Raw genomic sequence first — 25,722 nt, 5'->3', positions numbered from 1 at the left:
ATAAAACTCGAGACCCAAGATGTCTGCGCCCGGTTGAAAGTTCAAAACAACGTCCCACATTGTCAACTTTGAAAAATGAGTTTGAGCAAGGATAAGTCTAACGAAAATGCCTTTGAAAAGGCTCTTAAAGCTTACCTTGGATTGTTACAGTCAAGACCCGTACTTACAAAAGCCATCACCAGGTAAACAATGTAGAAACGCCCACTAATATTCACTTTATATATTTTCTTCTTCAATACATGTACAATGTATACAACAGGTCAGGAATAACCACCAATTGGTGGATTATACGTCAATTGAGGTATAGTCCACCAATTCGTGGTTATTCCTGACCTGTACAAGGCTTCTCTGGGCTGGAGCATAAGTCCTATTTGATAATTGCTGCTCGTAAAGTTGGGTACACAGTTTTTATCTTGTGAATAGTGTTGTGTTTTATAAATGGATGAGGTTTTATTTTGAGTTAAATATGTAAGACTAATTGCACCATCAGGTATTAGCTGCGGAACAGTAGCTCTTAGGAGGGTCGTAATGGAGGTTCCTTCATGACGAATAACGGTAAAAATTCTTGCCAAATGATGTTAACGGTAATTTTAGGTGCATGATGATAAAATGTACATTTTCTTTTAGACCTCTGAAGAATCACGATAAGGATATTTTGACGAATCACGGTAAATTTTAACTAATTTGAGGCTAACGGTAGCCAAAAAAGGACCGTTTGACGCCTGACGGTAAAGGGCATTCCTACCCTCTCTTAGGTCCTTTTGTTCCGCAGCTACATCAGGTAAATTTGTTCTGCAGCTGAGTAACATATTATGATAAGGTAAATGCTGTATATATGTGGGGTCTCACAAATCAATGCTAATTAGCGACAAGAAGACTAATTTAGCGTCAACAAATCTAACTATTAATTATTAAGAATAAATAAATAATAAATAAATATAAGTTCATGTATAAAACGTTTTTGGTTTTTGTCGACCCTTCGACTTTTGTCGAAAAAGCGACATAGCGATCAAACATTCATTCGGCGTCGTCGTCGGCGGCATCCACAAATATTCACTCTGTGGTTAAAGTTTTTGAAATTAATAACTTTCTTAAACTAACCTTGATTTCTACCAAACTTGGACAGAAGCTTGTTTATGATCATAAGGGAGCTACCATTTGATTTTTATGGGGGGGGGGGGGGGGGGGGGGGGGGGCTAGGATGAAATTTGAAAAAAATAGGCAGGACAGGAGTTTTGAGTAAAAAAAAAAGGCAGGATGACAATTTAGTTAAATAAAAAAGTCAGGATAAACTAAAAAAAAAGGCAGGACCGAAAAGAGTGAAAAATAAAAAGGCAGGACCGAATAGAGGGAAAAATAAAAAGGCAGGACAAAATTTTTCATCCTAGCCCCCCCCCCCCCCCCCATAAAAATCAAATGGCAGCTCCCTAAGATAGTATCCAGTAGTAAATTTAAAAAAAAAAAAATCTGGTTTTTCCGTATTTTACTTATAAATGGACTTAGTTTTTCTGCCAGGAAACATTACATTCACTCTGTGGTTAAAGATTTAGAAATTTTAATAACTTTCTTAAACTATCCTGGATTTCTACCAAACTTGGACAGAAGCTTGTTTATGATCATAAGATAGTATCCAGATGTAAATTTAGTAAAAAGAATTATTTTTTTTTCCATATTTTACTCATAAATGGACTTAGTTTTTCTGCCAGGAAACATTACATTCACTCTGTGGTTAAAGTTTTTAAAATTTATTAACTTAAACTATCCTGGATTTGTACTAAACTTGCATGGACAAAAGCTTGTTTATGATCAAAAGCTAGTATCTAGAAGGAAATTTTGTTAAAATTTAGTACCTGTTTTTTCGTATTTTACTTATAAATGGACTCAGTTTTTCTTCCAGTTAACATTACATACAGCCTGCAGTTAAAGTTTTTAAAACATTTATTAGATTCATAAACTATCCTGGATTTTTACCAAACTTGGACAGAAGCTTCTTACAATCAAAAGATAGTATCGAGAGGAATATTTTTATTAATTTTTTTCCTCATTTTTGTTGAGCCTGCGATTAACAGCAAAAGTAGGCGAGACACCCGGTTCCGTGGACATGGTGGAACCCTTACTAATTTTTTAATATATGTGTATTATTATTTTTAATTCTTAATTTCAAGGTGAATTTCAATATTTCATTATACAGATAGATGGAGAAATGAAACTTTTGTTCAAGAAAAAAGGGAATGTTGAGTCAATTTTTCATTATCAAGGATATGTTTACTGTATGTTATTACTGTTTTCATCATTATAAGTGTATAAGTAAATGAATCATAACTTATGTCAGTATGGTTGAATATCATCTCTCCAAAAGGTTCAAACCAAATAACCAAAACACAGTGCTTTTATTTTGTGAATATGATGCTTCGTTTGTAGTACTCTCAGCCACACATTGTAATCTTTATTATTTCTATGCAGTACTCAAAAACCTGTATTGTTGCAATTAATTATCAACAGGAAAAAGAGAACAATTCAAATGACAGACATTAAAATTGATTGATTGATTGGTGTTTAATGCCACTTTCAGCACTATTGTGCTATTACGTGGCGGTCAGTTTTTATTGGTGGAAGAAGCTGGAGTGCCCAGAGAGAACCACCGACCTTTGATACGAAAACTGACAAAAATCCTAGTCAATAAAGATTGGAGTCTAGTGCACCTGCCCCATGCGGTATTCGAACTTACAACCTCAGTGCTGATAGGCTAGTAATACAGTAGTTAGACTACTTAGACCACTGGGCCACCGAGGCCCCTTATAGACATTAAAACAACTGTAGGTCACTGTAAGGCCTTCAGCAATGAACAAAGACCATACCGCATAGCAAATTATAAAGGCGGAAATGACAAATGTAAAACATTTCAAACGTGTACAAACATGACAAAACTATAAATGAAAAACAAATATGATATACAGCGACAGACAACCACTGAAGCACAGGCTCCTGGATTAGGATAGGCAGATAGAGAAAGTGGCAGGGTTAAACATTTTTGCGGGTGCCCAACCCTTTCCCTAATCTTGGACAATGGTGCAACAGCACATCATAACAACTTGCTATAAAATAAGTTGAAAAGGGCTTAACTCATCAGATTGATACACAAAACAAAGACAACTAACATGACTAACAAAAACAATAAAGATACAAAGTACAGATCCTAGAGTACTCACAGTTCCTGAAAGCTAGTTCAAAGCAAAATAATAACTAATGAAAAAATCATGTATCAAAGACACTGTGCATGTCATAAGGCTTACAACCAAATCCATTAAAACTTTGTCAAATGTTTGTATCCAATGAAAATAACAGAAGAGTCGCTACTGATTCAAAATTCCCATAACCCCAGTCCAAGTTTGGTGGTACATTCAAGATAAACAGCTAATATGTAAATAAGAAGATATAGTATGATTGCAAATGAGACAAACATCTACTGGACATGCTAGAGACCAACTGACGTTCATGTTACAAACTATAAGTCACCGTATACCATATGGCCTTCAGCAATGAGCAAAACCCATACTGTACTGCTGTATGGTAAGCTATTAAAGGCCCTACATGACAAATGTTACCAACAATTCAACCCAGAAAAACTTTTTTTTATTTTTTTTCCAGTTCTACAGTTTCAGCAGTTGGTAACATTATATCACAGTTGATTGTCCCTAACCAACAAAATGGTGGCAAAATTGCCTGGCGAAGTGTGGCTTCTTATGCCTCCTTTAGGTGAGTACAATTTGTAATTGCATAGTAAAGTCAATAGATAAATATACTTTGACTTATTAGCCCACCTATGAATTAGTCCCCTACCGACGATGTCGAAGGGGACTTTAGGTTTGCACTCTGTCTGTCTGTCTGTCCGTCAGTCCAGCAAATCTGTTTTCCACACTTTTTTTCTTCGTCCTTGAAGATATTGATTTGATATTTGGTGTATTGTTTTATCTTGACAAGTTATAGTTCAAGGTTGAATTTTGTTCCAGTTTGATGATTTTGTGCAGAGTTATGGTCCTTGGACTTAGAAAATTCACTCAAATAATCAGTTTTCCGCACCTTTTTTTCGTCATGCTTGAAGATATTGAATTGATAATTGGTATATTAAGTTTCATCATGACAAGTTACAGATCGAGTTCCAATTTTGTTCTGGTCTGATGATTTTGTGCAGTGTTATGGTCCTTGGATTTAGAAAGTTCACTCAAATAATCAGTTTTCCACACTTTTTTTCGTCATGCTTGAAAATATTGATTTGATAATTGGTATATAGTTTTATCATGACAAGTTACAGATCAAGTTCTAATTTTGTTCCGGTCTGATGATTTTGTGCAGAGTTATGGTCCTTGGACATAGAAAATTCACTTAAATAACCAAGTTTTCCACTTTTTTTTTCATCATGCTTGAAGATATTGACTTGATATTTGTTATTTAGTTAACACCATGACAAGTTATAGATCATGATAGCATTTAATTCCATTACAATGAATTCTTAACTGGTAGGGGACTATGTATTGCCATGCAATACTCTTAGAATGCTTGTTTAGATGATGAGTCTTAATTATTTTATAATCAAACAAACATAAATTGTGACAAAATTGTTTTATTTGTACACTTTCTTCTGGTATTTTTGTTTGTGGACCAATGATGCTTTATTTCTACACTTTATTGTAGTTGTTGAGGAAGTGGACCAATGATGCATTATTTGTACACTTTTTTGTAGTTTTGTAAGAAGTGGACAAATGATACATTATTTCTACACTTTAATGTACTATTGTTGTATGTGTCAACATTGATACATTATTTCTTCACTTTATTGCAGTTTTGTAGTAAGTGGACCATTGATACATTATTTCTACATATGGATGGATAAGTTGATACCAAAGAAGAAAGAATCAGCCACATTTGATGGAATCAAGAGAGTTATATTTGACAGATTTATATTTGCACCTCCATTTATACTCCTCTTTTTATATGCAGTTACAATGCTAGAGGTAAAAAGATATATATATATATATATACCATTTTTTTAGAGTGCATTTACAGTGTATCATTGCGATTTATGAAGAAGGGACAAACATTCTACCTTAATTATTGTGATTTTAAATTTGAGTTTTTACTTTTGAGATACTTATTCTGTCACAGTTTTCACAATTTCAATATAAAAAAAAAACATCGTAAAAATTCTGAATTTACAGTTTTTTGTTGTGTATCATGTCATGAGCTTTTTAAAAATTTAGTTGAGAATTTTTAAAATGTTTTCACTTGTTCTAATTGTATTCATTATTTTAATCTTGAAATATTAATGTTATTATCATGTCAAATGTTAATGCTTTAGGACCATTAATTGGAAATTAAATCTATTTTGATCTTAACAAGCTCTGTAACAATACTAAAAGTAAAAAATAAAGGGCAAACTTAGACTAATTACATACCTATAAACTATATAGGTTGGTAGATGATAAAATTGGCCTTGTTATTTAATCTTAAGGAGCACTCAAAGTAACTTACAGTGTTTCCAATACTTTAGGAATTGTTCCAGATCATATATACCTGCACTGTTTACTGTATATTTAGAAATTAATGCGAGGTTTTTATTATTGCGAATGATACAACAGGTTCAGTATTGCAATAGAAAGAACTCACATTCTGAATTCGATAATATATCTGTAAGCAGACTTTCCTCAAATCGCAATAATTAATCTCACATTTTTGTCTTAAAAATTCGCAATAATAAATGGATGTAATAATTTCTGAATTTACAGTATAAATCTTCTCCGAAGTACATCTGCTGATATAAGAGTGTTTGTAGTATGATTTCTATATCAGAAGCTTCCATACTTTAAGTTGTCTTTGATATAGTACATTTAGTCATTAGATCAATACGAAGTCTTTATTCTGTCATTAGGGTACTGTCTCATTAAGGTTTATTTCATCCAATCTATATCATGTATATGTTAGAAGAAATTTTTAGAAAGTTATAGTTTAAAACATTTTTACCTTAAAAGTATTAATTCAAAATCTGGTACCTGATCAGAATTCTGAAAATTAATAGTAGGTCCAGTCTCCTCATAAGAATTCTAATATTTGATGATAATAGGTCCAATGTCCTAATCATAATGGACTAAATTGATGTTAAATCAAAATTCTGTTACCTGAAGAATCATGTAAAACTTGTTTAATTATGCCTATTCAAAATCTGTAACCTATAAAATTAGTAGCAGATCTTTTGTAGTTGAATTTATTCACAATTTGTCTAGATATCTGGGAGATTTCGAGCTTTCAAAGTAACACAGCGTCTGTCAAAAATCTTCAATTTTTTGTTTGAATTGTTTCACATTTTGTCATGTCTGGTCCTTTTATAGCTGTTTGAATTGTTTCACATTTTGTCATGTCTGGTCATTTTATAGCTGACTATAGGATATTGGTTTTCCTCTTTACTGAAGACCATACAGTTACCTTTAATTGTTTCAATCTATGTCATTAGGACTCTGGTGGATAGTTGTCTAATTGGGAATCATACCACATCTCCTTATTATATTATCTATTGTTGACAAGTCACATGTGGATGTTTTATGCTTTTGTTGTGTCCTTGTTCATGTTGGTTTACTGTCTCATTGACATATACTCCTCATCTCTCTTTAGATTCATTATACAAGAAATTGTTGAAAAGCAGTAATGTTCTATTATTTATTTTTATTACATTGGTTGCAATGAATTACCGTGATTTCCCAGTGAAATAAAAACCGATAATTTCACATGTGAAATAAACTCTGTTATTTCACTCCTCTGATGTCATACAACAATAGACGTTGTCGATGAAGTCGCATCAAAACAAATTGTGAATGCGTAGAAAAAGATATAGTTCCTTACATTTTCTACTTTAATCCCATTCAAAAGTCCATTGACAATGTAATAAAAAGAATATCTAATCAAAGAATTCAAATATCGAAAAATATTCAGCTCGTGACCAAACAACACTAATAATTAACTCATTCGCTACGCGCATTCGTGAATTAATGTGTTGTTTGGTCACTCATTGAATATTTTTCTATATTTGAATTCTTTGATTAGTTTTTCTATAATTATCATGTTTTGTTTATACAGGGTTCAGGGCACGAGGCAGCTATTGCAAAGATTAAAGAAACTTTCTGGCCGATACTAAAAATGAACTGGCAGATTTGGACAGTGTTCCAGTTTATTAATGTAAACTATGTACCTCTGAAGGTAAATAAGTTAATATTACAAATATATCAGCCTCATGTTGCTTTATACCACAGAATACGCTGAGTGTAAAAATAGGATACAATAGAAAGATATAATAGTTATCAAAGGTACCAGGATTATAATTTAGTACGCCAGACGCGCGTTTCGTCTACATAAGACTCATCAGTGACGCTCAGATCAAAATAGTTATAAAGCCAAACAAGTACAAAGTTGAAGAGCATTGAGGACCCAAAATTCCAAAAAGTTGTGCCAAATACGGCTAAGGTAATCTATTCCTGGGATAAGAAAATCCTTAGTTATAAAAGTTGTCTTCTTGAATTCTCTGAGCCAGTCCTAGTTTTTGCTTTAAAATTATTGAAGGAGAATAGCTATTTTTCAAGTATTTTTTCCCTTGAATCATACCATGTATACTGGTAATCTAATACTAATAAGAGGTTGTTTCTCTTGATAGGAAGGAGGACAATCTGTATTCATGGTATTTGATATCTGATTTGAGTTAATTTTGGACTCTTTGTTTAAAAAAGATTTTAAAAACTTAATGTATATAAGTAAAATATATTTTTAAACCAAAAGAGAGTTTATGGAGCGTCATTGTTGATACAGAGTATCTGCTAACAAATATAATTACCGGTAGCAGCAGAGGATAAAGCTGACCTTTGTACCTTTGAAAAATACTCTGTTTGATTGAATGTTTTCTTTACATGTGTACTTTTATGGCAAACCTATTAATCATTGGAAACTAGACCCTAGACAGGGATACAGGTTCATGTGAGTTAGAACTTGAAGACAGGGATACAGGCTCATCTAAGTCAATAATTTCCTTCATTATCCTATTTTTTAATTTATATATAAATACCCTGAATGTACTTTGATTTGCATTTTAACAAAGTTCTATGAGTTTAACAAATACACTTCTAGCTCAACAAATATGTTTACACTGATAAGGAAAATCTGACGAGCAGAATACTTAGAAAGTATTTCGTAAAACCATCAAAATTTCAGACAAATGGATTTACTGCCCTTTAATGACTGTTTTTATGAATCATTAAAGTTTTTGTATATCAACCTAAAACTAATGAATAGAGAAAAATTGTATACAGCAAAATTGATATTATTGGTTGCTTATATTTTGATGACTGCTTAATTGAGGCCATTTGCTTGAGGCGAGGGGAAATTTGTAACGGATTTTTTTTATGTTGATTTTTGTCTCGCCTGCGATGAAAGTCTCATTATGTGAGACATAGGTATTACTATCTGGCGGCGTTGGTGTAAACTATTTGTATAAAGCTTTATATTTCAGAAGGTAGGACACCTGTATCCTTCATATCTTGTATACAGATATCTTATGTTACGAAGTTTCAGTCAATCAGATGTCCATTGTCCTTGACCTCATTTTCATGGTTCAGCGACTGCTTGAAAAAAATTTTGAGTTTTTTTGTCATGTGAATTTCTCACTTATTATGAATAAGAGGATAACTGTATTTGGTATATGGGTTCCTTGCAACGTCTAAATGTCTGTCAGACAGAGTTCACGTGTCCTTGACCTAATTTCATGGATCAGTGGTCAAGGTTAAAGTTACATGATTAGGTCCGTTTCTAAAATACTAAAAGCAGTAGGTCAACTATATTTGGTGTATAGAATGTTTGTAATGGGTACATGTCAGTCTGGCAGGTTTCATCTGACCTTGACCTCATTTTCATGGTTCATTGGTCAATGTTATGTTTTTGTGTTTTCGTCTGTTTTTTCAAGTACTATAAGCAAAAGGTCAACTATATTTGGTGTATCAAATGATTGAAATGTGTACATGTCTGTCTGGCAGGTATCATCTGACCTTGACCTCATTTTCATGGTTCATTTGTTAAGTTTTTGTGTTTTTGTTGGGTTTTTTTCAAGTATTATAAGCAATAGGTCAACTATATATGGTGTATGGAATGATTGTAAGGTGTACATGTCTGTCTGGCAGGTATCATCTGACCTTGACCTCATTGTCATAGATCTTTAAAAATGTTAAGTTTCTGTAATGTTTTAGTAAAACCTTTATCTTTATGACTTTCAACATAAAATCAATAGTCAGTAAAGCAGGCGAGACATTTCAGCGTGTGCACTCTTGTTAAAGTATGTATGAAAACTTTGCTAGATGAGTTATTCAGGCAGGGACATTGGAGCTAATAGTTTTATTTAGTACCATGTATTCAGTAGTTTTCTCATAGTGTGTATTGTTTGGTAACACAGGTTTAATTTATTCTATAAATATTTTTTCAATACCAAGTTTTATTTGGTAAGGCAGAGTTGATTTTTTTTCTATACCAGTACATTTTTTTCAGTATTGTGTAATATTTTGTTATGCAAGTTTGTTATATTTTTGAAATTGTTTTATCCAGATTTGGTGTATTCTATAATATATTTTTCAGTACCATCTTTTATTTGAGGCATTCTATAATTTATTTTTCAGTACCGTGTTTTATTTGGTAATGCAGTAGCTTTGGTTTGGTCCGTCATTGTTGCAGTTAAGAGAAGACAATTAGCACAGTGAAACAAAAAGACAACTGTTGCCTTGGATACAGCGTAAACAGAAAACATTATGACAATTTGTAATTTTGGAGAAAGATCAGTATTAGATATAAGAAAAACATGTAAATCTTAAATTCTTGCAGACCTGTTTGGTCCTAGAAATCCACAAATTTAAATTCTGAATAAATAAACCAGTTTACAGTAACTGTCTTATGGAGTAATGAGAGATGCAGTTGATTAACTGGTTGACCACTGCAGCCAGTTAATGTGTCCAAATGTCCAATCATGTGGTAGTGACCACCTTAGCCTGTAACAATATCCAATAAGGTGATATTTTGTATTTAGTGAATTTTTAAGACCAAAGATTTTAACAATGTTTTAAATCTAAGGGAAGTCTTAAGAGGGACTAGGGTTATGCATATTTTCTAAATAATATTCTTATTCCCAACTTTGAAGAAAACATTATTTTGATCAGGGAGAAGGAAAAAAAATTCTGATTGTCTAATTGAGTTTTTGTTATTAAATTAATGTTTAGTTTTTTAAAAATTGTCACTTTAGTGACAAAAAAATAAAAAAAATTCAGAATGAACCCCCCCCCCCCCCCACCCCCCCCCCCCCCCCCCCCACCCTCAAATGGTTGTTCAATATATATTGTACTTTATGTGATGTTCAAAACTTTTTTAAGAAGAGTTATTTTTTAATGTTACTGTAATTTCATTCTTGAAAATCTTGATTACCATTCTTCTGAAGGAACTCTTCAGTCATAAAATTGACATAATAGGGAATTAATATATATCTCAAACATTGGTTATTTGTGGGTAAAGAGAATATAAGAATTTTCTTTATTTCAAAGCTGATTGTAAAAGGTTAGTATTAAAGATGAGATAGGATCATTGTTTATAATACAATCTCTGTATATTTTGACTAAGTTCTAAATAATTTCTATATTTATCAGATTGAAATATGCTAATTTGCAATTTTGCTATGAAGCTATACACATCCTTTATATTTTTTTCATAGAATTCATATACCGGTAACCAAACAGGTGGATTTAATGTGGTTTAGTTTCAGATTTATTTCAAATTTATCAAGTTATTGTAAACTGATGAAACTGTTGAAAGAGTGTTGAGTATTTCCATAATTAAAATGTATGTAAGGTTTAGTATGTATGAACAGTAACTATAGTAATATTGTTAAAGGGTAGACCTTAATAAGGGAGATAACTCTTTACATCAGTACAATGTTTGTTAAAGTTAGTTTCATCAATGCCTTTTAAGCATCTATGTGAAATTAAATTTAGCTTTGAAAATGGCTGAAACAAATGTATTAGTAAATTAAATATTTTAAAGAGTTATTTCCCTTTAATGGGGCATCTCAGATGTGACAGATTATTTATGTATTTTTCACATAAAAGATATACACACTACTGCACCATGCAGAAAATTTATGTTGAAACACACATAACCTTCAATCACAATTTCATTCATTTTCATAAAACTAGATACTTTGAGATGCTCCAAGAGAAACTTTGTGTAATCAGATGTATGATTAATGATTGAATTATATCAACATATAACTATGAATAAAACAAGGAGATTGAGGTAGTCATATTGATTATCTATTTAACAATAAAATTGTATTTTTTACATGGACAAATATTATGGTTTATATTAATCAGTCTTCCGACTCTTAAAAACCCTGGAAGTAGTTCTGGTCACATACCAATTACCATCAGAAATCCTGAAATATTCTTTAACAAAAAGTCAGTTGAAATATATTTTTCAACATTCAAAGGCTTGGCAAAATTGGTATATATCCCCACTCAGACTTTTAATTCTCCTGATTATTAATATTTTTATGGGTACCAGGACTTGTAACCATCCATCATTTTTCAATCAATTAACCAAAATGGAGCACTTGTCTGGTAGTGTTGACTTTTTAAATCCCTCTTCACTGAGCACCAATAGAAATAAAAATACTGAGTAATTTTAACAAATGAAGGCTCCCTTTGAGTATTTTTTATGCTTGACGGAATCTTAATTGTTACTTCTGACATATGTTGTCAATATACAGTACAAACTTTTACAGAAGTGACACATTTTTACAGTTATTTTATGTAATGACCTTTTCTTTAATTCAATTATTTGTACCTGTAAATGTGTCAGAACGATTATTCAGCAATAACTTAACACATAACATGGATGATGATTTTTGACAAGGAGTAATTATCCTTTGACCTCTCTCTCATTATGGTTACATGTAAAAGTTGTTATTTATACAAACACTTCTGTTTTAATTACTAATTGTTAACATAAATGATTTCATCTCTTGACCTTTTTAAATTTTGATTACAGGTAATTTTAATTGCTTTTACAGGAAAAATACATACTTCATTTGTTTATAGTTACATGGCATTCACATAAATTACATTACTGAAACTACTAATGTGATTGTTGCTGTATAGTAACATTAATTTTATTTTCTTTAAGTATAGTTTGATGCCCTTCTTTTACAAACTTCTCAATTTTACATTCATGAAAAGATTGGCCTAAAATCCACTAGTGTTTGACATGACATACCATCTTTTGACTTTCCTTTCAATTAGTAACTGTTACAGTTTATGGGTTAAAAAACTGTGTAGCATTCCCGAATTTGGCCACAAATTCTAGAATAGGCTTCAATGGGAAAAAAGGTATGAAAATCTTCACAAACATCTCACAGTAAAAATAAAATAATTCTTGGTATGAACATGACATATGTTCCATGGCCTATATGGATTCCATGTTTGTTGTCTGAAGTTCATTATAAGCTCAGTTGGGAAATATTTTTTTACAATTTTCTCTTCAATATTAGACAAAATGAAAAGGACTATTATTACATATAAATCCTGTCTTGTGTGATGGAGATGCAAGTTGTTACAAATAAATCCCATGTAGAGTTTGGCTCAAATTCATAATGTCCAAAGTTTTAGCTAATTGGTTGCATTTATAGGTAAAATGTTCTTAATTTGTTTTCAGACGACGTACCATATGACGAATACAGTTTGCGAACCTCAATTAAAATGTTGATATTGTTGCCAACCATTTTATGAACAAGAGGGGGAATATTTTAACTTTAACTCTGGTTGAAAAAAATATCTTGACTCAGGTTTTGATAGGAAAGATACATGTAATTTTTACAGTTCACAGGAACTGACTTGATTTTTGCTTTGTTCCTATCCAGAATTGAACCATCACATTTGTCAACATCCTAGCATATATTTACAAGACCAAATCCATACCCCTAAAAAAAGGTATTTCATTTGGGCAAGTGTTACATATAGACAAACGTTAATAATATACACGATGTTAGAAGTGTGAGAGGATTTCCTTTGCAGATCTAAATTAATACAGGATTGCTGATCTATTAATAGATACACACAGTCGGATTAATTATAATATTTGTAGATAACAGCACATAGATCAATCTATAAACACTCAATTGCGTTAATAGATATTTAAATACATATACACATGTATAATATAAATTACATGTTGTTTTTTTTTGTATTGTTTACAGTTAAATATAAAAGTGTAAAGCATGTAAATATAAATATTATATTATTACATCATTATACAAAAATAGAGGGTATCAGAGGTTTTACACCTTATTTTCACAGCAGGGATATTTGATTTAAACTGCAAAATCTAGCAAAAAGTAGTGTCTAACCATCTTAGTTAAAGCTATTGACACACTGTATGATTTTATTTCTTCCAATGTTAACTCGCAACAAAAGTGCATTGCAAAATGCAGAATATTGTCAATTGTTGACAGTTATCTAATTCTCAACAGTACAATAACATATTAGTATAAGATAACATTTACAATATAAAGTCATGACTTATATACAGAGATACCGCTGGAATGGTTTAACTTTTTAGCTCAACTGGCTAAAAGCCATGGTGACCTTTTGCCATCACTCTGTGTCCATCGACTCGTCCGTCCGTCCGTCTGTAAATTTAAAATAAAAATGATCCCCTGTGATTTCGTTTGGAACAAAAGTTGGCCTGGATCATCTTTAGGGTGTCTACTTTCAAAATTATATCCGATGATCTACCCTCCAACCAACATGGCCACTATGTCTATAAATAGAACATAGGAGTAAAAGACACTTCCAGAGCCAGTACAGCCACATTTTCCCACCAAATGAGTTTAATTGTGAACAGTAGCTACAATTTAATGAGTATTATGACATATGTTACAGGTTTTGCAGAGACGTATTGTGTTTTGCCGATTTTAACCGAAATTATGCAAATTAGGCTGATTTTGACAAAAAAATCATTAAACAATTTTGTCCTCTAAAACCAATGTCTGGAATAATCCTTAGATGGTTCCCTTTCGGAGCTGGCTGGTCTCCCAAGATGGCCGCCATGGCCCATGATTATTTGAGTAAAAAATCTTCTTTAAATAAGCCGCTTAGCCAAATTGATTTAAAATTGACTTGAATACTCCTTATATGGTCCCCCTTCAGATTTATGTCCTATAAGATAGTATGTCATCCAAGATGGCCACCATGGCCCATGAATGGTCGAATGGAAAAAAATCTTAAAATAGACCGCTCAACCAAATTGAACATAATTTGACTGGAGTGCTCTTTAGATGTTTCCCTTTCAGAATTTTGACTGATAAGCCAGCCAGTCATCCATGAAAATAAACCGCTTAGCTTAATTGAACCAAAGTTAGAGTACTACTTAGATGATCCCTTTTCCGATTTGTGTCTTATAAGACACAAGTATAAGTATAAGTAACTCACTTGTCCGAACGAACAAATTGAAAAAAAAAATATTGTAGATCCCTGTTGTCCATAGGTACGCTCTCCATCCAATGCTGCTGTTACTAAAAATAGATTTTTTTCATATGACCGATGCTTCATTTTTTTATTGATGTCTGTGGTAATCCAGGTGAGCGATTACAGACTCCTTGGGAGCCTCTGGTTTAGGTTTCAAATACTGTATATGATTGAATCGTAAATTTTCCACTCTAAAAGATCAATGGGTTGTAATTTTAAAGCTATGATATATCATTGGGTGGTTTTCAACAAGCCCTCAATTTCTTTTTTGCTAAAACAAATTCTTTTAAAAGTGAATTACACAACATTTATCCCTCTGCTGAAATTAATACCCAATGGGTAAAGTTTTAATTCTGAGGAAATATATGTTGGTGGTGTTTTTAAAACCTCTGTTGCACCCCCCTACCCAATTTGATGACAATGAGTATTATTTGAAATCATATGTCAAGGGCGCTTTTCAGGTTCCCATTTGTGCTCAGTATATTACAGAAAATAGAACTATAGTGCATTAGATATTTTCGGCAAAATTTGAAATTAATATACTTACTTGTGCGTAAAAACGGATGTTTTGCATACATTATGGATAGATGGATGAGACAATAACAGCTTCTAATCTTATGTATTTCCATCAAGTGAACAGAAAAAGCTTTTAATCAGTGAAAAATATTTGTGAGAAGGTATGTATACCTAATGTACTTACTTGTGTCAATTTCATTCTGTAAACTGTTTTGTTGTATAATTTTTCCAAAAAAATGTTTTACTGATGCAGTTAAGTTTGTATATTTAAAAAAAAATGAAACATTACATGCCTTATGTATGCTGTTTGGCTTTGACTGTTCAAGGTTTCAAGAAGATGGTACAGGATTCTTTTCATACATATTCAGCAAGTTGTTAACGAATTTGCAATATGTTCTCCATTTCTGAATTTCTGAATTTTCTTGTTTTCCGTCTTGATTTCAGAATATTTCATGTTGCAAGATTTCTTTTTCATGTGAACTTGACTATGACAATAATTTAGTCAAATTACATGTTTCAGTCAAATTTATCTAATTTACTATTTATATATATAATATGCTTTGTTTATTATCTTATATTTCATTTGTTCACATGCAAAGTTTGATCTTTGCAAATTTTCTTTTTTTTTCATACATTTCCATTTTTGGAAGCTCCTGTACCATCCTGTTTAAACTTTATGTTTAGTCAACACTTATGGTATGGGACTGTCATCGTCGACATCTGTCAACTTTTGCTGTCCTGACATTTTTTACTTTAAATTTGTATGACTGATCTTTTTACCTCACATGGCCAAAGGCCAGTGTGAGCTATTGCCATCACTTTGTGCCATCGTCAGTCCATCGTCATTGTCGTCGTTTACATTTCACATTTTGATCATCTCCTCTGAAATTACTGTGCCATTTGGAATCAGACTTGCAGGAATGATGCAGTTGAGGTCATCTACAAAGATTCCTCATTTCGTTTTGATCTGGCAATTTTTGCATCTGATTGGCTGAAACCTAAACAATCCAAAGCCAAATGATTTGTAACTTTGTAGGAATGATGAATAAGAGGTCCTCTACAAAGATTCCTTATTTCATCTTGACTGGGTGAAAAACATGGCTGCCACAGACAATTCTGAAAACTACAATGTCAATTGATTTGTAACTTTGCAGGTATGTTGCAAGGTCCTCACAAATATTTTTTTTTCATTCTGATTAGGCATCTGCTGACCAGGATACCATGTGAGCTACACAGGCTCAGGACTCCTGAGCCTCTAGTTTCATTTTAATATTACCACAATTTTCGTACCAGTATTCTTACCAAAATCATTCTACATCCACACTTATTTTGTGACAAATCCCTGTGGTGCAACTGTTGTCGAGTTTCAGGGGTTGATGGGATTTGTTGTTTCCCATGGCTATTTTGTTTCATATTTCTTATAGAATTTTTGGATTTTACAGTGTCTGAGATAAAAGTTGTAATTGGTTTTATAGTAATTAAGGTATCCACATCCCAGTTGAAACTACATGTGTTCTAGAATTTCCATCATGACTTGCTGTACTGATCAAGCTGCTGGTAGGTGTAGCCTTTATATTTTCTGATGTAAATAAACTACCCTATAGCTGCAGTATGAAATCAATTAAAAATATGGTTGTTACATAGACAGATCTATACACAGGCTATTGAAAGGAAAAGTCATTTTTGTGTCGCCTGCATAGCAGAGTCGACACATAGGGATCACTATCCGTCGTCTTGCGTCTGCGTCGTCGTTGTCACACTTCTGTTAATCCACAACTACTCCTAAACTACTTAAGGGAATTAAACTAAACTTGCACAAATTCATTATTATGAAACGTTGATGTGCACTAGCTATTTTATTTTGCTCTGGAATAATTATTATTGAAAAAAATAGCCCATTCCACATTGCCATATTGAACAGAAAAGGGAGGGGGGGGGGGGGGCTTCTCTAATCCGCAACTCCTTCTAAACTGTTTGAAGAAATTAAACCAAACTTATACAAATTCATTATTATGAACTGTTGATGTGCACCAGCTATGCACTAGCTATATTATTTTGCTCTGAAATAACTATTTTATTAAGAAATACAACCATTTCCACATATTGAATTGAAATGGGCGATGGCTTCTCTGATCAGCAACTCCTCCTACACTATTTGAAGAAATTAAACCAAACTGCACAAATTCATTATTATGGCACTAACTATTTTATTTTGCTCTGAAAATTTTTTTTATTGAAAAAGAATAGCCATTTCCACATTGCCATATTCAGTTGAAAAGGTTTAAGGTGGTTCATGCACTTATCTGCAACTCATCCTAAACTATTGAAAGGAATCAATCCAAACTGGTGTACATTTTTTATTTGAACTGTTGATGTGCACCACATTTAGAATTTTCTTCATTATTTTTTTGTGTTGGGAGACATTGTCTGTAGGCGACAGATGTCTTCCATGGAAGACTCACATGTCAGTAAATTTTTAATATGGTCCCTTTATCCATTTGTTATACATTTCACTAATACATTTTTAGCTCACCTGATCCGAAAGGTCATGTGAGCCATTGTCATCATTTTGCCCCTTGTCAACGTTGTCTTTAAGCATTTACAATTCAATCGTCTTCTCTGAAACTACTGGACCAATTGAAAGGAAACTTGGTCACAATGTTCATTGGATGGTCCTCTACAAAGTTGATGTTTTTATGCTGATCGAAAATCCAAGATGGCCACCAACGCATGCACAGAACTTAGATTAACATTGGAATCTATAAGAGAATTTGTAAATGTCTTCTTCTCAGAAACTACAAAGCGGATTAAAGCCATACTGTACATGGATATTTATTTGATGGTCCTCTACAAAATTTATGTTTTTGTTCCGATCGGAGATCCAAGATGGCTGCCACCACAGGACTTAGTTTAATATAGCACCCTATGGGAGAAATCATTTAAAAGGCTTCTCCTCATACATCAGAACCAATTGAAACCAAAGACCTTTTCTCAGAAACCTTTGAATCAATTGAAACCAAACTAACTAGCAATTTTTGTTGAATGGTCCTCTACCAATTTGATTTCTATGCACATCGGATATTCAAGATGGCTGCCAATGCAAAACTTGAATTAACATTGGACCCTTTTGGAAAATGTCCAATGCCTTCTTCCCAGAAACTATATAGCTTATCTGTGCATGATTGTTTATTGGATGGTCTTCTACGAAGTGTATGTTTTTTGTTCCGATCGGAAATCCAAAACGGCTGTCACCATAGAACTTGCTTGAACAAAAGTCACCATATGGTGAAAATGTTTTAAAGACATTAATTTCTGAAACCTCTGAACCAATTGATACCAAACTTACCAACAATATTCATTGGATGGTCCTCTGTAAAGTTCATGTTTTTTTATCAAAATATGCTAATAGGAAATTCAAAATGGTAGCTTCTGCAGAACTTAAATTAACATTAGACCCTAGGGGAAACTTTTCAAATGCCTTCTTCTCAGAAACTACAAAGCTAAGTGAAGCCATACTATACATAAATGATTATTGGATGGTCCTCTACAAAGTTTTTGTTTTTTATTCAGATCGGAAATCCAAGATGCATGCCATCATAGGACTTAGTTTAACTTAGGACCCTATTGTGAAAAATGATTTGGAAGCTTTCCTCCTTGAAACCTCTGAACCAGTTTAAACCAAATTTAACAAGCTATGTTCATTTGATGGTCCTCTACAAAGTATATGTTTTTCATGACGATTGGAAATCCATGATGGCCACCATCACTTGACATACACAGTAGATTGGTATTAGACCTTACTGGAAAATGTTCAAATGCCTTCTTCTCAGACTTCGCAAAGTTTATACATTTTTTATTGTTCATATATCAAAGATAGCTGCCACATGTTTATGTTTAACATAGAAGATTTTTTTAAACGGTTTCACTGCAGTAACCAAATTAATTAAGGCAAACTGTGTAATAATGCTCTTTGGCTTTCTCCGCCTCATTTTTAGACTTATACCTCGAATTTGACATAAGAGGTCATCTCAGTACGAGAATCTATGACAAACGAGACGATTTTAATTTTGAAATTATCAATTTCCCCCACCTTAGTAGCAATATACCAACGTCACCTGCATATGGGATATACATTTCCCAACTCATGTGGTATTCAAGAGCTTGCAGCTGCTACTCAGACTTTATAAAACGTCACCAGTGTCTGAGCAGAAAGTTGATGAACCAGAGTTATGTCAAAGAACGTCTCTTTCTTTTTCTAAAAAAGTTCATCGGAAGATACCAAGACCTTGTTGATAAATATTCCGTATCAACTTCACAAATAATACATGATGATCTTGAAGTATAGATTCTAGGTACCGACGCTGTTTGTCATCTTAATTACGTGTTATAGTGTTCTTTTATTTGTCTTTGTAAATTATTAACCTTTACTGTTTAGTCCATTTTTGGTAATATCCTTTTGGCGTGGCTCGGTACTTATGCATGCCGCCAATGTGTTGTTGTGCTGTGGTCATTTTTTGTATTCTTGTCTTACATTTTTGCTTATGTGCTTTGTCTATATGCCAATTTGTTTTTCTTTGTTGATATATTTGTTTGTTTTTATAGTGATTAAGATTATAACACGATGTTGACTGCTGTACCCCTATTTTTGACATTTTTACCTATTATGTCTGTTTGTTTTGTTCACACATTGTTGTCAATATAATGGAATTTTATGCGACTGTCATACATGTGAGAGGTTTAGCTAGATATAAAACCAGGTTTAATACACCATTTTCTACATAAGGAAATGCCTGTACCAAGTCAGGAATATGACAGTTGTTTTCCATTCGTTTGATGTGTTTGAGCTTTTGATTTTGCCATTTCATAAGGGACTTTCCGATTTGAATTTTCCTTGGAGTTCGGTATTATTGTTATTTTACTTTTTGGATAGTCCTCTACAAAGTTGTTTTTATGATGATCCAAAATCCAAGATAGCCATCACCAAAAGACTTAGTATACTCAAAAGGAAAAAACATACCAGTAAACCTTTTGAAAGCAAACTTAGAATAAAACTTCTGGGATAAACATCTACAAAGTCTTGTGTTTTGCATGGTAATTGGAATTCCAAGATAGCCGACTAAAACTGCAAGATATATCATATAATTAGTCATAAAATATGGGTCAAAAGGTCACCTTAATTTTCTTAAGGAATAAAAATATGGGTAGATTTTACATATTAATTTCACTTTACATCTGTGTCCACACTAATTTTGAATCCACATTTATACTGTAACTGTATCAGTATTGTGACCACCGTTAGGGAGCGACCATTTAACTGTGAAGGGGGGTCTTGGTTTTTTTCTAAAAAAATATTTTGATTCCCAATTTGAAGAAAAAAATATTTTGATCAGGGAGAAAGGAAAAAATAAATTTTCTGTTTGGGAATTTTCGCCATAAAATTTAATGTTAAATGCTCAAATAAGACCCAAAAAAAATAATATGTTGCTTGGGTCGCACGAAAAAAATTCTGAAAGAAACAAAAAACCATCCCCCCCCTCCTCAAAGTTAAATGGTCGTTCCCTTATTCTATGCTAGAATAAATACCTGTGTAGTAGTCTAGTAGCAGGGGTTGATGAGATCTGCTGTTTCTGACGGCTATATTTTACTTTGGGCGTGGTGAGTTGTGTGTGGACATGTTTAAGTTCATGTATCATTCAAATCATTCTTGTAGTTCAGATTTAGAAGGCAAAAAACAAAAAAATAACAGCAATACATGTCTTACTAGATGTCATTGTGTTGTTTCTGTTCCCCTATCAGTTTCGGTTGGGCCATTTATGACGACCGATTCTTAAATTCAGTTTTGCTTCCTTGTGATTTTGTGTTTAATTTAAAGGTATTTTATTTATTAATGTTGACATGATTACATTGTATGCATTTTTAAAACACTTTGCCCTGAACTTCAGATCTAGATCTGTCTTATGGAAATTGTTAAGTTTCCATTAGTTTTAGATTCGACCTAAAAGCCCTTTAAATTCAGAAACCTTACTGCACATGGCAATAATAAGCCCATGCCTAAAGAGCTAATGTTATATTTTGACCTTTTCACTCACAATTTGTGAAATTTGAAAACCTTACTACACGTCTACAAATGAAAAACATGTGTACAAATGGAAAATCATCAGATGAAACCAAAACATTAAATGTGCAAAATGTGAGAAGAGTTTATTTTTTGCGAGTCAAGACATGTGAAAGAGTCTGGGATATTTCTAAATGTCATGCTAAATAAAACAAGGTGCACTCTGCCATTTTTGCAACAACTTGAGGTTAATTGAGTGGGGAAATGCAAGTGTAAGTGTGTATGCCTTTCATCTAGGTCAGTAATATATAAAATAACTGATAAAGTTTATCATTTTTGATATTTGCCTTGTAATATATGAGTGGTCTGTCCATACTGATCCTTAATATGCTTTGGCTTTGGCGTTTTACAACTTGCACATGGCGAAAATGAGGACAACTGAAAACATTTGTTGAATGACAATTTTATTAACCAAGCACCAATAATATCATTATGACTAAAGAGGCAATACAAAATTAAAAATTACAAAAACATATATATTCTCGACACCAGAAAATTAGTTATGTCTGTAACACCAAAATGAGTGTGGTAAAAATAATTTGTTACCGGTTTTACAAATTTCAATACCATACAAGAATTGGAAATTGATCCTTAGACCTCATATATATCGTAAACGGTAGGAGTCACATGAAATCCATTGGCATACCACTGAAAGGTCTTGCAATAAGGACTTAAAAAAATCAACATCAAAATCAGTTGAAATATAAAAAAAATCCTATATTATGCAATAATAGAAAAATGAGCCTCTTAGTGCCTCTTTATCTTGACAACAGCAACACTTAATGGAGATTTTTAAATTTGTAATAAATCTATTTGCAATAAGGAGAACAAGTTAAAAAATACAACAACAAAAAATATGAAGAAAAATAAAAAGATTTCTTTATTTTTGTTGAAGTAAAAATGTATTTTGAAAATTAATTCCAACCTTTCAAGTTTATAAAAATATTTCGTAAATTTCAATATTTGTTGTTGAATTAAATACCAGGAAAATAGTGGTAAAGACATGGTAGTGGTAGAGTGCATTCTATTTATGCGCTAAATTTAAAGTCGCATGCTTTATGTACAAATACAAGTAGACTGATTTTTTTTGTATGGGCGATAATGATTTCCTTAAACTAACCTGACATGATTTGTAGTTGTTGAATTCCTTTTACCTATTTAAAAAAAAACACCATAAAAATTGGAATGTTATTTTAATCCAAAATTCACTGATGCCAAGTTTTCGTGAACAACACGCTTATTTTATTCTTCCATTTTGATAGCGATGTTTTATTCGGTATATTCGAATATAAATGTCCACAGTATTTAACTCCACATATTAGAAATTAGGTTCTATTAATATTGTCAGATTAGGATATGCTTTTAAAATTTGTTGTTTTCCAGTTTCTGTCACCGAACAGTCTATCAACAAAAGCTCTTTCAAATGTTTTAAATGTTCTTTAACCATTAATAAATCTTCATCAAAAATGATTGACCCCGATGCATCTAAAAATTGTAGATTTGATCCTGTTTTCATCAAGTTACAAAATTCAGTCCCGCTTAAAATTAAAGATTCTACATCTAGATGAGTAATATTTTTGCAGTGAGAAACAATCTCAAGCATACCATTATTACTTATACCAATAGTTCCTTCTCGCCAATTAACTGTTCCAATTGCTAATTCCTTCAAATCAAAGAGGTTTGATATTGCAGTTACAGACCCATCAGTTATATGCGGGCAATCATTTAAATATAACTTTTTAAGTTTACATGCACTTTTCAGTAGAACTGACAAATTTTCATCATTTAGTTTTGTATGCGCAACAATTAGAACTTTCAAAGTTTCCAGTTTGTGGAAGTCCAAATCTTGAGCAAAGGCACCCGTAATTTCCGAGCAACGAAATAAATCCAGAGTCTCTAAATGATTAGCATGCTTTAATATACTGACAAGGTTGTAATCATTAAAAGTTGAAAAGTCATGAACTACAATTCTTTTCATCAAACAAGGATGAAACACTATTCCATAAAAAAACCGGCAAACAGTTCGCAAAATTACCAAATCCTTAGTTTCAAGAAATTGCAGTATGTGGAACAAAATTTCCCGTGGCATCGAAATCATCATCGTAACCAGATTTATCTGTTGTATTTAGAAATCCCTATATTTGTATTCAGTATATATTTTCTTGTTTAAGAAAACCAAACGACCTTTAATTCCCATGACAAAATTTGATATAAATTAGTTAACGCCTTCTGGTAGACCTTTAATTTCACGTAGAATTAACAACCATATGACACTTAGAATTTATTTAAAACTGTGAAGGTGAAATTGCTGTGATAAGTGTGTTGAGGGTCAAATATTACATCTTTTTACATGTAAAAGGGTTGAATTACTTATTTACAATTGATTTAAGGATGAGAAGTAAATGATAGAGGGACTTTCAGCAGTAATATGACTAAGCTATTTTCTATTTTGAAGCATACATTAGATATTTTGCCGTGCACAAGTGACTGTATAAAGCAGTCCGTGGAATTGCATTTTTGAGGTAAAGATTGGCCAGGGTAAAAACCCATTGACATAGCCTATACATTTTCCCTATATATATTGAATTCAATTAACAATTTTAGTTTATTTTGTTCATTTTGTGTACTTTGTAATTCTGTTAATTGGTTGACTCCAAATAATGAAATACGCAATAAATTTTATTATAGTATTTTGAAAATGTCCAGCTTTAAACGGCCGAAAACATTTTTGGCCGTTTAATGGTATCACTATGTCCGTCGTCCGTCACCGGTCGTCGTCTATAGACATTTCATTGCTGTTCAATAATTCAAGTATTTCTTCACTGATTCTTTTGAATTTTTAACACGTCATTTATATTAAAACGCAGTTCAAATTAGATATCGTTGGTTCTAGCTCTTACCGTTTCTGGTTAAGGGGCTAAAAAGGGTAATTTATTCAGTTTAAAAAAGAGTGAATAGGTTCTTTAATTTTATATCCGATTTTGATGCAGCATGAAACTGATTTCATGTGCGTCTTACCGTTTCTGAGAAATAAGGTCCAAGGGGAGTTTCAATTTTCCCAAGTTTTGGATTTCTTCTATTTTTCATTCGATTTTATTGTGGTTTTTTAAAAATTGTACTTCTTATTGCAAGAGCTTTTTATTATATTTTCACAAAGTTCCTGCCAGTCATACGACAGGAAATAAAACCAATGTATCAAATTGTGCAATGAGTATGTACTGATGGTCATTAAGGGAGATCTGGAGGGGTCAAAACTGGTTGGGTCTTACTATAACAAAAAAAAAATTAAAACAATTCGTACTATTAATAGTAAAATAATTCGTTTCCAGCAAAATTAATAATACGAATATGAGTTGAACCTTTGCATTTTTTTTTTCACAACGGGGTTAGAAAAGGGGGCCAGCTGATAGCTCAGCTTAAAGTATCATGTTTCGAGTCCATTGCAAAGTTTGGTCGACTTTTGTATCAGTTCGGTGATACAGTATTTCTATGTTTTTATTTGTCTTTGTTCTCATATGAATTTGCCTGACACATTTCTCAAACACCGGAAGTACGAAACGTACGATTGATTGATCTGAACAGGGCACAACTATTAAGTGGAAAATTACTCAATCAGGGTTACGATAAACCTAGACTAAAGTAATCACTTCAGAAATTTTATGGCCGCCACCACATGCTGGTGGATCCATATGGAGTTTCTGTGTCACAACTACTTGCTGACATTCTTCCAGTTTAATTTTGCGAACCTGTGGTTCTTTTACTGGCTTCGAGAAAGGAAGGACTTTATGACGGGTGCCAAATATGGGGCAGGAGATGCTAACAATTCCAGATCACCTGGTCTCACTCCCGGTTTAATGTAGGAGTTCGTGTTGTAAGAACTTTTGTCTTTTCTGTTTTTGTTTGAATTTGCGTTGTACTGTTTTTGTCTTGTATACTGATTGTTCGCTTTTGAATAATGGTTCTAATATTGGTGCTCTACGTTTGTCTTAACGTTTAGCGAGCAGTATTTCAGCTTTATTCAGAACGAGAATAAGTAATCATGTCTATGGTCGAATAATTTCGACTAGCACGGGCAAAGGTTTGTATTGGATAGGATCGGAAAATTTAGCTTTGCAATGGGTCACCTATGGACCATTCACGAAGTGTTTTGTTACAAGGGTTTTTTTTTACGTGCAGTGAGTGTGGCATTCTCCCAACACGGGACTTACGCTTTGCGTTCCCACCCGTAAGTTGTGGATTTATACATCCCGCACAACAAAACGGACGCTCCTGTAAGAGGAGTTTTACCTCGCAGGACGGAGAAACCGAGTACCAATTTCTATACCCCAGGTACCCTTGGGGGCAAAACCAACTTTGAAATTTAAGGAACGTTTTCTGTGGAGACCATTTAAGTTTGTTTAAAGGAGGGATCTAAATAGGAGTGGGGTTTGTTATTGAATTTTATGCAGTGATACTTTTGCGGCAATATAGAAATGAATATGCGCACTCAAGACCTATCCGGGAAAA

The 25,722-nt window shown here is 32.8% G+C and overlaps 1 protein-coding gene across 1 annotated transcript; it reads left to right on the top strand.

The window, feature by feature from the left end:
* The first annotated feature begins 8 nt into the window (after window positions 1-8).
* LOC127736779 (peroxisomal membrane protein 2-like) lies at window positions 9-11,365 on the top strand. Its single transcript, XM_052247372.1, has 5 exons — window positions 9-182; window positions 3,649-3,756; window positions 4,841-5,012; window positions 7,126-7,245; window positions 9,699-11,365. Exons 1-5 carry the CDS (start codon window positions 76-78, stop codon window positions 9,777-9,779), a joined length of 588 nt encoding a protein of 195 aa, XP_052103332.1. The 5' UTR covers window positions 9-75; the 3' UTR covers window positions 9,780-11,365.
* The last annotated feature ends 14,357 nt before the right edge of the window (window positions 11,366-25,722 follow it).

This window comes from Mytilus californianus, unplaced genomic scaffold, assembly GCF_021869535.1.
Source record: "Mytilus californianus isolate M0D057914Y unplaced genomic scaffold, xbMytCali1.0.p SCAF_36, whole genome shotgun sequence".
Lineage (NCBI taxonomy): Eukaryota > Metazoa > Mollusca > Bivalvia > Mytilida > Mytilidae > Mytilus > Mytilus californianus.
The sequence above is the reverse complement of the archived record's forward strand: the minus strand, read 5'-3'. Positions and strand labels throughout refer to the sequence as shown.

Bases quoted from the DNA above. Each gene is read 5' to 3' on its own strand.
- LOC127736779 (XM_052247372.1), top strand. From the start codon at position 76: ATGAGTTTGAGCAAGGATAAGTCTAACGAAAATGCCTTTGAAAAGGCT. The intron at 3,757-4,840 runs GTGAGTACAATT...ACTTTATTGCAG, and splicing joins GCTTCTTATGCCTCCTTTAG to TTTTGTAGTAAGTGGACCAT. The intron at 5,013-7,125 runs GTAAAAAGATAT...TTGTTTATACAG, and splicing joins ATGCAGTTACAATGCTAGAG to GGTTCAGGGCACGAGGCAGC.